Here is a 14,510-nt window from a genome sequence, read left to right as displayed (position 1 = left end):
ATTCATTCCAAATGCTAGGATGGAACATGCTGCACTGTAGATTTCCAACATACTCATGTTTTAGTAAATAACGTTGATCACTATTTCTTCACTATTCCATAATATTCAAAATATTTGATTCCTACCAGGCACTCCTCTCTGCTCCCCATCATCATAATCTTAGTATTTGGTTTCAATTTAAGCATTCCCAGCTTAACGTCATCTTCGGCAGCTTTACCTGTAACAAGAAAAAAGCATTCAAATTTACTACAAATGGAGAAACTGATAAAATGAAGCATTCTCAATATTGTCAGAGACAGAGCACCAAAAGAGGCCTTTTGCCCAACAAGACCACACTGACCATCAAGCACACTTGCCCTGAATGTGGGAGGAAATGCAGAAATTTGTGTAAACTCCATAGGTCAGGATCAAAACTGGATCACTGTGGCAGCAACTCTACTAGCTGCACCACTGATTATCATGACCCACCATTAATTTCACAGTTCCCACCTTCATGGATTACAGTGTGCTACATTTGAACTACCAGAGATGATCAATCACTGAATAACCTGCTGACCACAAAAACCTTGGTGTTTCTGAGCTTGCAGCTTGTGTATGTACCAATCCATTAAGGAACTGTGCTCCTTCACTCCACAGAAGGTGTAATTTGATTCTCTGCACTCAATTACATCTATTAAATTTTGACCAGCTACAAAGTCGAAGGAAAAGCAGTCCTGAAGAATACCCAAAAGGTAGGTTACATTAGCTTGTTTTACAGATTGACAGCGTACTACTTTTGCAGTTTGCAATACTTTGATCAATACCTTGCTAAACTTTCCTCCTAAGTGCCAAATATAGCATTCTGCATGATTATTATCTTCTGCAATGTATCTTGTATAAGCTTCTCGTCCAAGTTCAATACTTCCGTCTCACGGTTGTAGACTCCCCATCTCTACAGATTCACAGGCTATTAAAATGTAAAGTTATCCAATCACAATTCAACCCCACCTCTTCCGAAATCTCCTCCTTGCTGACAATCAACACTAGAGCACCTCAAAAGATGCGTGCTTAACCCACTGCTCTACTCTCTACACCCACAACTGTGTGGCTAGGCACAGCTCAAATGCCATATATAAATTTGCCAATGACACAAGCTGCTGCATACTGATTACAGCTCAGTGTTCAACACAGTCATATCCTCAGTTCTAATCATCAAACTCAAAAGCCTGGGCCTCCATACCTCCCCCTGCAACTGGATTCTTGACTTCTTCACCGGAGACCACAATATGAGTGAATCAAAAATAGCATCCCCTCACCGACAATCAACACCAGAGCACCTCAAAGATACCTGCTTAGCCCACTACTCTACTCTCTCTACACCCACAATTATGTTGCTAGGCACAACTCAAAAGCAATCTGTAAATTTACCAATGACATAATTATTGTAGGCAGAATTTCAGATGGTGACGAGGAGGTGTACAGGAGGGAGATAGATCAGCTGGTTAAGTATTGTTGTGGCAACAATCTTGCATTCAAAGTCATAAAGACCAAGGAATTGATTGCGGACTTCAGGAAGGGGAAGTCGAGGGAACACTTACCAGTCTTCATCGAGGGATCAGAAGTGGAAAGGGTGAGCAGTTTCAAGTTACTGGGGGTCAACATCTCTAAGGATCTATCCTGAGTCCAACATATTGAAGCAATTAGAAAGAAGGCACAATGGCGGCTCTATTTCATTATGAGTTTGATATGATAATCGGTATGTCACCAAAAACACTTGCAAATTTCTACACAAATGCACCATGGAGAGCATTCTAACAGGTTGCATCATCGCCTAGTATGGAGGGACCTCCGCACAGGATCAGAAAAAGCTGCAGAAGGCTGTAAACTCAGCCAGCGCAGTCATGGGCACTGATCTCCCCAGCATCCAGCATACCTTCAAAAGGCAATGCCTCAAAAAGGCAGCAACCATCACTGAAGACCCCCATCATCCAGGACATGCCCTCTTCTCATCAAGCTGAAGATACGCTCAACATTTCAACTGGTGGTGGAGGCTTTTTCCACCAGATTTCTAAATGGACAATGAACCCATGAACACTACCTATTTTTCCATCCTCTCTTTTTGCACTACTTACTTAATTCTTTTTAAATTAAGGGGATCCAAGCAATTTTCTCTCTTTTTCTGTTCTTTAAGAGTTGTCCCATATAAGCAGCTTCCCCCATTAAGCAATGGCGCAATTAACCAGAATCCACTATATTTATTGTGTAATTTATAGTTTATGTAGTTATGTATTGCAATGTACTGTTGTGCAAAACAACAAATTTCATGACATATGCCCATATTATTAAACCTGATTCTGATAGACTAGTCAAGCAACAATCTAACATTGTTATATTCACATAATCATCCTTTGCAGGAAATTACTGCAGGTGGGGGCCTTTTAAAAAAAAAACACACCGGAAGTCTGAAGGACGTAGCTGCCTAACTCGGCATGCAACGGGTAATGAGTGAATGAACACAAAGGATAAATCTATCCGACCTCTTCTTTGCCATTCTGTGGCAGCTATATATGTATCCACGACTGCATTGGTAGAAGTAACTAGTACACAATCATCGGGAGACAAATCCCTCATCTCTTTTTTTTTAAAAAAACGAGCTACTAAAGAGATAAAATTTGATAATTCAATGCGAGTTACCTGGTTCCTCAAAAATGGATAAACATGAGCAGCAGTAGAAATGTATACCATCATAATCTGTAGCCTCATGACCTGCATTCTCTCACTCCACTATTTTATCAATTTACGTCTGGAAGAATGATCGTCAATGAGGAATGTATAAAGAAATGCATCAGACGTACTTAGAAATAAAGTGCCAGCACAGTGAAGATACAGTACAGGACTACTGTTTACTAAGTAGCCAAAGCAGCACAGAATAGGCAAGAGGTAAACTATTCAAATCAAAAGCTTGGTATTCCTACCAAATCTACACACAATGGTGAATAATTAAACTTGAAGCAGGAGGGTCCAAGAACATCCTTAACCTCAAACAATGTGAAATCCAGCATATGAGAGCTCAAGAGAAGGCTGAAGCATTCACAATCATGTTCAGCTAGAAGTGCTAAATGGATGATCTCAGCCTCCACCTGACATTCACAATCACAAAAGCCAATCTCCAGTCAATTCAATCCAATCCACTGAATATAGGTAAAGCTAAGAGATCGGACAATATTCCAGCTGTAGCGCCACAAGACCTGCATTCTAGAGCTAGCTGTGCCTCAAGCTAATCTCTTTCAGTTCAATTACAACATTGGCATCTACCAAGCAATGTGGAAAATACCCAGATAAATCCTATTCACCAATAACAGGTCAAATCCAATACAGGTAATTACCTTCTACCATCAGCAAACGGCAGAAGTCGATGAATCAAACTATCCACCAATAACCATAATCAACACTCAGGTGGGTTTTACAAGTACACTTGCCTCCAGACCCCATCTAGACGCAAAAGGAGAATAGCTGCGTTTAACGTCAAGGGAGCACTTAAGTACAGCATTAAGCTGCCCTACTAAGACTGGACACATTCACCACAAAACTGCAAACAATAACAATCTTCAGAAACAGAATCTAATATCGGCATTTAATGGCATCATTCCATCAAGTCGCCAACTATTAATATCTTGTGGGTCACCTCTGACCAAAAACTCATCAGGGCTTAAACACCGAACAATAACAGCAGTCCAAAGCTTGGATCATGTGGCAAGTGACCCACCAGCTGACACTTCCTGCCTTTCATCATCTATCAAAATCGGAATCTGGTTCAGGTTTAATATCACTGACATATCACTGAAATTTGTTGTTTTGCAACAGTAGTACATTGAAATACATAATAATAAAAAGCTATAAATTACTGATAAGTATACATAAAAATTAAATTAGTACAAAAAGAGAGGAAAAAAATACTGATGTAGTGTTCATGGGTTCATTGTCCATTCAAAAAGATGGCGGAGGGGAAGAAGCTGTTCCTGAAACATTGAGTGCTTATGTTTAGGCTCTTGTACATCCTCCGCCAGTGTGAAGGTGTCCTGGATGCTGGGGAGGCCAGTGCCCATGATGGAGCTGGCAACTTTCAGCAGCTTTTTCTGATCCTGTGCAGTGGCCCCTCCATACCAGGCAGTGATGCAGTTAGAATTTCCACAGTACACCTGTAGAAATCTGTGAGTCTGCTTGGTAACATACCAATTGTCCTCAAACTGCTAATGAAGTATAGATGCTGTTGTGTCTTCTTTGCAATTACCTCAAAATGTTGGGCTCAGGGTAGATCCTCAGAGATGTTGACAAGCTAACATTGAATGCAAGATTGTTGCTGCAATGCCATTCAACGAGCTGATCTATCTCGCTGCTGTAGGCCTCCCCATTGCATCTGAAATTCCGCCAATTGTCGTCAGCAAATTTATAGGCATTTGACCTGTGCATAGCTATACAATCGTGGGTGTTGACAGAGAAGAGTAGCAGGCTAAGCACACATCCTTGAGGTACACCCAGTGTCAACTGTCAGCAGGGAGGAGATGTCATTTTCAATCTGCACATACTGTGGTCTCCCATTGAAAACGTCAAGAACCTAGTTGCAGATGGCGGTAGAGGCCCAGCTATTGGAACTTGTTAGAACTGAGGGTATGATTGTGTTGAACACTGAGCTGTAGTCAATAAACAGCAGCCTAACATACGTATTGCTATTGCCCAGGTGATCCAAAACTGGGTGAGGAGCCAGTGAGATTGTATCCACTGTAGACCTATAATGGCAATAGGCACATTGCAGCGGGTCCAGGTCCTTGCTTAGGCAGGAGTTGATTCTAGCCATGACCAACATGTCAAGGCACTTAATCACAGCAGATGTGAGTGCCATTGGGCAATAATCGTTGAAACAGCTCACACTGCTCTTCTTGGGCACTGGTATGATTGTCACCCTATCAATGCACGTGGGAACCTCTGACTGCAGAAGTGAGTGATTGAAGATGTCCTTGAACACTCCCGCCAGTTGGTAGGCACAGGTATTCAGAATCCCATGACATACCACCAGCGCCTAACGCCGCGCGAGGGCTCACCCTCATGATAGATGTTCTGACGTCGGCCTCTGAGACAAGAGATCACAGCATCACCAGATGCTGCAGGGATTTGCACAGGCATAGTTTTATTCTCCCTTTCAAAGCAGCATAAATTCATTGAGCTCATCTGGGAGTGAAACATCGTAGTCATTCATGAAGTTAGGATTTACTTTGTTAGAACTAATGCCCTACAAACCCTGTCAAAGCTGACGTGCATCCGATTGCATCTCTAAGCTCAATCTGAATCTTCTTCACCCTTTAAATAACCTTCTGTAGGTCATAACTGAATTTCTTACATATTGTTGGATGACCGGTCTTGAATGCCACAAGCCTAGCCCTGAGCAGGCTACAAATCTCGTGGCTCATCAACGGCTTTTGGGCACACTTGGTATACTCTTGAAGGCACACACTCATCCTCACAGCTCTTGATGAAGTCAGAGACAACTGTGGCACATTCATTCAGATTCAAAGATGAATCCCTGATTACTGTCCTCAAAGTGCTCCTCTGGCTCCTTTGACCATACCTTCTTGATCCTCACCACTGATGCTGCAGTCTTCAGTCTCTGCCTACATGCTGGGAGTAGAAGTACAATCAGATGATCGGATTTTCCAAAGTTTGGGTGTAGGGTGGCATGGTAAGCATTCTTGCTGATGGTGTAACAGTGGTCAAGTGTGTTGGCTCCCCTGGTTCCACAGGTGATATGTTGGTGGTAGTTATTCAGAAACTTCTTCAAACTGGCCTGGTTGAAATCTCCAACAATGATAGAGAAGGCGTCAGGGTGCAAAAGACACACTTACAAACGTGATGGAATACTCTCCACCTGCACAGATAACTGCATTGTCAAGAAGCTCAGCAGCATCGAGAACAGAGAAGCCTATTTAATTAGCACCTAGCAACTACTCTAAACATTCTTTCCCTCCTCTACCAGCACAATGCTTTCAGTGTGCATCATCAGTAAAATGTATTGTAAATACTTGTATCAGCTAACCTTCATCAGTTCTCAAATCTGCAACTTCTTCAAACTAGGACAAAGGGCAGTAGGTGCATGGGGACACATTACATGCAAGTTCTTCTTTAAGTCGTGCACCATCCTGAGTTGGAAATATCTCACCTGCTCTTCATTTTCACTAGGTCTAAATCCTGCATCCTTATTCCAGAGCACTTATGGAAGTACCTTCACCAGAGTAACTGCAGTAGTTCAAGAAGGTGGCTGATCACCACTTCCTGGGGAAAGTATGATAGGTAATAAATACTGGCTTTCCAATAAAGATCCTAAAAATGCATTTAAAAAGTTAATAAAAAGAATTTTGTTTATTGAAAGAAGAATTTAATATAAAAGTAGGGAGTTTATTTTTCAGTTATTCAGCATGAATGAGATCGATCAGTCTTGGTCTCTTTTAAAATCATAAATATGCATGAGAAGCAATTCTGGAAATGGTTTACACGACTGATACCTGCTTTGAACAGATTAACTTATGAAATTGTACAAGCTAGCCTTGTTTACATGAGTTTAAAAGAATGACAGGAACTTGATTGAAACACACACGATACCAAGGGCTCTTCACAGAATGTATGTGGAGTGATGTTTCCTCTTGTGGGAGAATCTAGAACTAGGGGGTCACACATTTAACAAAGAAATAATGCAAAATCTCTCAGGGATACAAATATTTTGAGAATACTTCCTCAAAAGGTGATGGAAGCATATACACATACTTAAGATAAAAGTAGAAAATGAAATATTATTAGGATTAGCTATAAATGCAGTGTTGTGGTGACAGGCAGACAAAACAATAACCTTACTGAAGGACACAAAAAGCTTGAGGGCTGAGTGTCTCCCAATCCCCATGACTGAACTAACCTCTTGTCATTCTGAAAATATCAAGCTTGTACAATCAATGGCTTTTACACATTTCTACATCTATAAATATCTGTTATGTTAAGATACAAGTTTCTAAATATCTCTGATAACCAGCACATTTTAGACTAATCTAAATAGATTTAAATTGAAAAAAATAAATTTAATAAAGACAATTAAGGTAGTTAATGAACTTTCAAAAAGAAAACAGTTATCACAAATTAAAATTTAAAAAAAATGTTTGCCGCCCATGTTAGAGACCCCATTCAAATAAATGCAGTTACTGGCATAAACTGGAGAGCCAGACTAAATGATTCTGTTTATTATTCTTGTCCTCTGCCTCATGGCTCATTGTTGAGTCTGGTGAAGTAGACTCCAGGTTACATGACAGTCCTGCATAGCAACACGCAGGCAGAATAGCCCGATTTGAGAGAATAACCTAGCCAGCAATTACCTGCCCAACCTCTGGCAAAATAATACTTCAGCCCATTATTAAAAATTGTTATGAAAGGACAAATTACAATGGGTGAACGAGGTCAAGTTGCATCATAAATGTTGACTTCTGTGACTGACTTTCCACTTGCTTTACAATGTAATACCACAGCTAGTTGGTTTACATCTAGATTTGTATCACCAACTGGATGCTTGGTCAGTCTGCAGACACTGGAGAGGTAAGTGTGCAAAAGATATGAATGTATATTCAGGTCACAAGAGCTTCAAGCTATCACAAAAGAGACAACTCACATATAATTAAAATGATTATCCTAGTCACTAGAGCTAATGATGTCTCTGAACCCTTCAATTATGAATAATAAAAAATATTTGGTAATATCTCTGTTTTGCTGCTTTACAGATATGCAACTGAAGGACAAAGAAAGCAATGGTTTTCTTTGCATTTACCCAAGATAATAATACTGAATTTGTAAATTAATGTAGCGGATACTACCTTTGATTTTCAGGCCAAGTAATTTCTGTCGCTCTGGCAGTACACCAGTTAGAGTCTTAATCATTTCCTTCAAGTCCAGAACTGTATCTTCCTCTGTCAGCTTTGTCACAGGATATTCTTGCCCACTCCATTTTATTATAATTGATACGGACATCCTCACAGGTAAGATAGCTGTACTCTAAATAGAATATTAAGTTATTTGTTAAGCATCATAATTAATAAAAATTCTAAATGTTGCAATAGTGTTACAAAGTACAAAGAATATTAAAAAGTATTTCAAACACCTGGAAGAATACATGTGGAATTGGGGACCTGACTTTAAAAAAAATGCAACAAATGGACTGTGGATAAGTTGATGCTTTGTACTTAAATCTTAAACAAAATTATAGTAGGTGTCTTCTTTAATTGGCATTAAGTTCAAGGATATTTCATAGTGATGATGTGAAGAATCTGAGGACTTCAAAAAGTGCGTCATAACATTGGTTATATATATACATATAGTTCAATGACAATAAATTTGACTTGACTTGAAGTTGTTGGATCTAAATTAAAAATACAACTGGGGATTGAAACTTGCCACAATTACCCAGCCTTGTGTGGCTATGACAGACCCACTCCAATGTGGATGATCCTCAGACATGTTCAGAAGTTAGCTAGCTAGCCAGCCGTTCTGTTGGTATCAAATTAACACAATTCATCATCGACTTAGCATCCTTGTGCTCAGACTGCAGCATTGCAAGAACACAGATTTCGAAGAGAAGCCAGGAATAAGCAGTATCTCGCTTTCTAGTTAATTGACAACAGTAAGAAAGCTGGTAATGCAACCAGTCTCTATTATTTACAAAAGGATGGAAGAAAACTGTCTCATCCCACCAATCTATTCAAATGCAACTCAGCTTGGAAAATAGAACTTTGCAACTATACTGCTTACTAAATTTTCTTTGCTCCAATTTTAAAATTGAACAAACCGTCAGGTCATAATGAATATCGAGTGGCATCTCATCATATTAACTCAAGATAAGAAGGTAAGTGCTGATTCCCATTTTAAACTTTTACTGGTAAAGTCCTGTTAAATCAAGAATTTTCAAAAGAATCTGAGCATCAATCATCTCTATACTTTTATGTCTGTGGTTCTGGTGAATAAATGTACAGCTACTTTTGGAACATCTGTTTTAATGTAACTACAAGCCGATGAAGCAGTTTCACTCACATTTATCATAAGGATGCTAAATCTAAAGTCTAAATCCCATCAAACAACACAAAATACAATAAAATTACTGAACAAGGACATATGGTCCCTCAGCTCAGAATCACTTCTATCTCTCATTTATGATGTAACTTTTCAGTGTAATTGTGAAGCAAATTCACCTTAAATTACCAGTACACACTTGTTAAAATAAAGAAATTGAAACTTGAAACTGTGGTGTTTTCAGAACAGTAACCAAAACCAACTTTCTTTCATATACAAAAATAGTTTCAATTGGGATGACACAAAATTGAACCTAGCACAATGTATTAATATCAACTCAACTTGTAGAACAGATTCTAACTAAATCCTTCAATCTATTTTGAGGTTGTCATGTAGAGAATGAGACTCCCATTTCAAGACAATTTACAATAAATATTTTTCTAATCACTCTACTGTGTCATTGATTGCTTTTTAGTTTATTCCAGTCAAATTTTCAATTAATGCCAAATCCATGCGAATATCAATGATGTCCAGTGATACTGGCTAAGGATGGAAGGTGACATTACACAGAGCTTTGCTACAAAGGCTTCTCTAGTTAAAAGGATGTGCCACCAACAACAGCACAGTAACCCAAAAGAAAAAGCAACAGCAAGATGGAAGAATCTTGACTGTGGGGGTTAAGGGTGGCAGGAAACTATTTGGGCACAAAGCCTCTCAAAAAAATAAAGCTGCATAGTTTTCCTAATGAACCAGAAACTCATTACCAATCCTCCATAGTCTAAAACAATCTATAGCTGTTAAATCGCAGGCTTCTGCTACAAGCAGTCAAAGCTGATCTCACTGCTTTCCACCTTCCCTCTAGTCCAGAGGTTCTCAAACTTTTTTTTATGCCATGGACCCTTATCATTAACCGAAAGATTCATGGACCCCAGTACGGGAACCCCTGCTCTAGTCCCACATTTTTCCATTTCAAACACTTGGTGTGGTTTTCATTTCACGCATCCACTGGAGTTTGCTTCACGAGTCCAAGCTTTAACTCCCAGCATATAGTTCAAGTTTTACTGCTTTACTTCTACAACGGCAGTTTTTTTTTAAACTGTAACTTTTTAGAGAAATTCCGTATTTCCTCCTTAATTTTATAAGCCTGATATACTTCTTCATAGATTTCCCACTCGAGTACCATATTTCAAACATCAGAGAAAACTCTTTGCAGCTGTCGTTCCTTTAAGCCACTTCCATTCTGGTAAGTCTATGCAGTAAGCATACAAAGATTTGTACATGCTGCCTATAAGTGCTGCCAAAACCTATTACAGATGGTTTTCTATTTGTTATGCAGTCACTTCCGTGCTCAAATGTATAAAAATACCCTATACAACTACTCATGAAACCAATTTTTTTCCACAATAAAAAGTGATGCATACTTTAATTATGCAAACTTCCAAGGAACACAATCAGAAGTTGTGAGCCAGAAGGTTGTAGACTCAAGTTCTACTCTTTGTACTTTATACTTTGTACTCAGGTCCTCATTCAAAAACCTAGACTGAGGGAATAGTATCTTTAGAGATGCTACTTTAATCAGTTTCTTCGTTACACTGAGGCCATGCTGATTCTCTCAGGCGTATGTCATTTCAAAGAGCAGAAGAGTATCCTGCGCAATACTAATCCTTCACTGAACAGCCCAAAAATAGACGACCTGGTTATTCTCACAGCACTGTAGTGGAAGTATGAATACACAAAGTGGCCACTGAATTCCTACACAACAGTATTTTATTGGCCGTAAAGTTATTTAAGATAACTAGAAAAGAACTTGAAAGATATTAGAAAACATGATAAAGAGACACTATTGTTACTTAAAGTGCAGCCTCTTTCTGTTCTCTAATTTCCAATCAGAAGTAACACAGCACCATGTAATTTAGCAGCTTTACACCATGCCACTCTTACTTTATTGCTGCATACTAAGAGCCAGGGTTCTTATTCACCCCAGCTTTACTCTTTAGATGTCCATTTGTCTAGCAAGAGTCTTTGCACCTTCTGATTCGACTTCACTTGCTTTTAAAAAGAGTGAGACAGAAAGTGAATAGTGAAGCACCTGGAAGACAGCAGAGGGTGCTACTCACTGAATCCTTTAAGAAGGTGTAAGCCACAATGTGTCAGACCTTGGTCTTCATCTTCAAAGTGAATTATCCCATTGGTCCCATTGCTCTTGCCTCAAAACTCTGCGACTTCCTAGTTCTAATCAGTAGGAGGGGGTGGTGAAAGAAAACAAAGCCACATGCATTCATTTTTAACTATGAAACATCTCACTCTGTACAAAAGAAATGTCATATCTTGCATGTCAGTGTTAAAACAGCACTGGGGATTTTGTCATGTACAATTTAGCAGCAGGCCACATGTTCTCTCAATTCTGCTTCTCCATACAATGAAATCATGGCAGGTATGACCAGCTCCTCAACTCCACTTTACTGCCTACAACCTCCCCTGCTTATCAGCAATCCACCTAACTCTACCTTAAAGGCTGTTTCCAATAGAATTGCAGAAGTTCAGAAACTTACAGAGAGCAAAAAAAAGTTCATCTGTCATAAATGGATGACTAAAAAGAGAATCCTATTTTGAGATTCGCACTCAAGAGGTAACACATTCACCTTGTCAAGTACCCTCAGGATCTTTCTTGTTTCAGTCAAGTTCTCCTCTCATACTACTGAGCTGGAGGAGGTGCATTCTTCCTTACGTTCAGTCCTTTATCTAATACTCCAGATATGCCTCATCAATTCCTATAAAACTGAAGCATAACCTACTAAACATGAGAAAGTCTACAGATACTGGAAATCCAAAAGCAATGCACACAAAATGCTGGAGGAACTTAGCAGGTCAGGTAGCATCTATGGAAATGAATAAACAGTCAACGTTTTGGACCGAGACCCTGCTTCAGGATTGAAAAAGGAGGAAAACGACGCCAGAATAAAAAGGTGGGTGAGGGGAAGAGGAGAAGGAGGATAGGACAGGTGAAGCCAGGTGGTAGGAAAGGTAAAGGGCTGGAGACAGAATCTGATAGGAGAGGAGTGGTGGACAATAGGAGAAAGGGAAGGAGGAAAAGCACTGGGAAAGATGATAGGCAGGCGAGAATCAAGAAGCCACCGTGGGGAATAGAAGAAGGGGGAAGGGAAAAAGAACAGATAATACATTTGATCGTAGCCAAAGGTCAAGAAGCCGAGCGTCACAGATCTGAAGCTTCCATTCCCACAGATGTTACTAGAATTGCTCAGTTTTTCCACTGTTTGCTAGTTTTACTTTTGCATCATGTCCTCAATAACATTTTCATTTTTCCAATTACAGGGTGTACTGAATGCATATCATACACTAAATCTCAGAATTTTTTAAACTCGCGCCATATAGTCATCTTACAGATAACAGTTACAGATGAGATTGCAAATACTGGAATCTAGAACAACAAACTGCTAGGATCATATGGATTGAACGGTATGTCTATGGGGAAAGGAACTGTCCTGAAGCAGGGTTTCGATCCAAAGCATTGAGAATTCGTTACTACTGTAGCACGGCTTGTCATATTCCTTCACCAGACCATTGAATTTAAATAATCCCTTTCTTTACTTTTTTTTAATAAACAATTTGTCCTCTAAAGCAGACAACGTATTGCCAAATTGTAAAGGGGGGTGGGGTAGGATGTAGGGTATGGATGGAGCCAAAGCCAAAAGATTGAAGAATAGAGAAGGCGAAAATGGGCGGTGGGGCGGTCAGAGGAAGAGCTGAAGCGGTCGCAGTGAAAGAAAATGGGTGGGGGTGGATGTTACAGAGAGAGAGTAATAGGTTACTGTAATGGAGCGACAAAGGAGAAGATGAATGGGATCCTATAACTGACGAGAGGACAAAGAGGGTATGGGATACTGTGAAAGAGAGGAGTGATAACTCTGGAAGCCGCTGGCGCTCATCAGCCGCCTGGACCGTGCCACGGACGGGCCCCATTAAAAAGCGCTAGTTTTCTTGAAGTCTGGAGTATCCGTTCACACGGATGCAGACACTGACTCCCCGTCCTCAGACCCTCTCCGTCCTCCTTTATATACATATTTTTTTTCTTTATTTGATTTAATTCCTGGCATTTTACCGTCTCCGTGTTCACCGGAAGTTCCGTCCGCCCCCACTACTCCTGGGTCCGTGACTCAACAATGTTCCCCTTACCCCCGGCTCCGCTGCGTTGTACGGTTTAAGGTTCCGCCCGTCGAAAAAAATCCCAGCGCAAAACTTCTGACCTATTCGGGTCTCCCGACTTTCCTTTAATTATAAAAATGTGTAGTTAAGGTATAGTTCCTATCAGTACTCCAGCAGCTATCTCCACTCTGACTCGATCTGTGTTTATTTTCCTTGTTTGCCCCCAGCTATCATCTGTTTTCCAACTCTCCATCTGCCCATCATCTTCATTCCCTCCACAACCCGCCAATCGCCTCCAGACTCACCACTCACACTTCTCTTTATGTTGATTATCTTCCTTCACTATGGTCAGTCTTGATGAAGCATTTTAATCTAAAATCCCAAAAACTGCTAGGAAGTAGTTACAGAGTCATTGAGCAATACAACACAGATACAGATCCTTTGGTTCAACAAGTCCATATTGAAAATGTCAACATAACTAGACCCAATTCCCTGTGTCCTCCCTGCTGTATCGCTTTAATCTGCACCACTCCCCATACCCATCCAAATTCTTCTTAAATGATATCATTACACTTAACAAAAGCACTTCCTCTGATCGCTCACTCCATCATCATCACCTTATGTGCAAAAAAGCTGCCACTCAGGTCCCTTTTAATCTTTCCCCTCTCACCCTAAATCGATGCCCATGAATTTTGGACTCCCCTTTCCTGGGGAAGAGGCTGTTACAATCCACCGTATCTATGCCTCTCATAATTTTAAACACCTGTAAGGTTGCCCCTTATTTGCTATGTTCCAATTAATAAATACCTACCCTGGCCAACCTCAGGCCCTCTAGTCCTGACAACATCTTTTCTGCCCTCTTTCTAGTTCAACTGCTTGGCCTCTTCCCAGCTGATCAAAATCTTCCATATATCTATGATCGCTTTCCTCCTCAACAATATTTCCTAATGTCATGTCATCCACAGACTTACTGATGAAGCCTTCTGTTATTCGCAACCAAAACATTTAAATAATTAAATGTTATTTAATTATAGTAGGGGTAGTAATCTGCAGAGGGGATTTTAATATTAGGTTAAACCCTGCATTAGATTCTTCAAGAACAGTTATTCAGAATAAACCTCTGACTAGGAAAGTGAATTCATTGATGGAGGAGCTGGGAATTATAGATGTGTGGAGGGAATTACACCCTAGTAAAGACTATATGCATTATTCTTTCCCTCATTCAGCTTTTCAAGGATAGACTTTTTTTTAATATTTAACATAGATAGATTCAGGAC

At 40.0% G+C, this 14,510-nt stretch overlaps 1 protein-coding gene across 3 annotated transcripts in view; it reads right to left on the bottom strand.

The window, feature by feature from the left end:
- ublcp1 (ubiquitin-like domain containing CTD phosphatase 1) overlaps positions 1-13,247 on the bottom strand; it is a 43,289-nt gene extending 30,042 nt beyond the window's left edge. The window contains exons 1-4 of one of the 3 annotated variants that reach the window (XM_072264384.1): positions 13,190-13,204; positions 11,187-11,301; positions 7,881-8,058; positions 126-217 (exon numbers count right to left, since the gene is read on the bottom strand). In XM_072264384.1, coding sequence (XP_072120485.1) covers positions 126-217; positions 7,881-8,034 — 246 coding nt within the window. In that variant the 5' untranslated portion in view covers positions 8,035-8,058; positions 11,187-11,301; positions 13,190-13,204. Of the gene's footprint in view, positions 1-125; positions 218-7,880; positions 8,059-11,186; positions 11,302-11,711; positions 11,728-13,189 lie in introns of those variants that run through there. The other 2 variants (XM_072264385.1, XM_072264383.1) reach the window with 2 other exon arrangements.
- Positions 13,248-14,510: the final 1,263 nt, after the last annotated feature.

The sequence above is a fragment of the Mobula birostris genome, chromosome 7 (genome assembly GCF_030028105.1).
Source record: "Mobula birostris isolate sMobBir1 chromosome 7, sMobBir1.hap1, whole genome shotgun sequence".
NCBI lineage: Eukaryota > Metazoa > Chordata > Chondrichthyes > Myliobatiformes > Myliobatidae > Mobula > Mobula birostris.
This window is presented reverse-complemented; position numbering and strand designations above follow the sequence as displayed.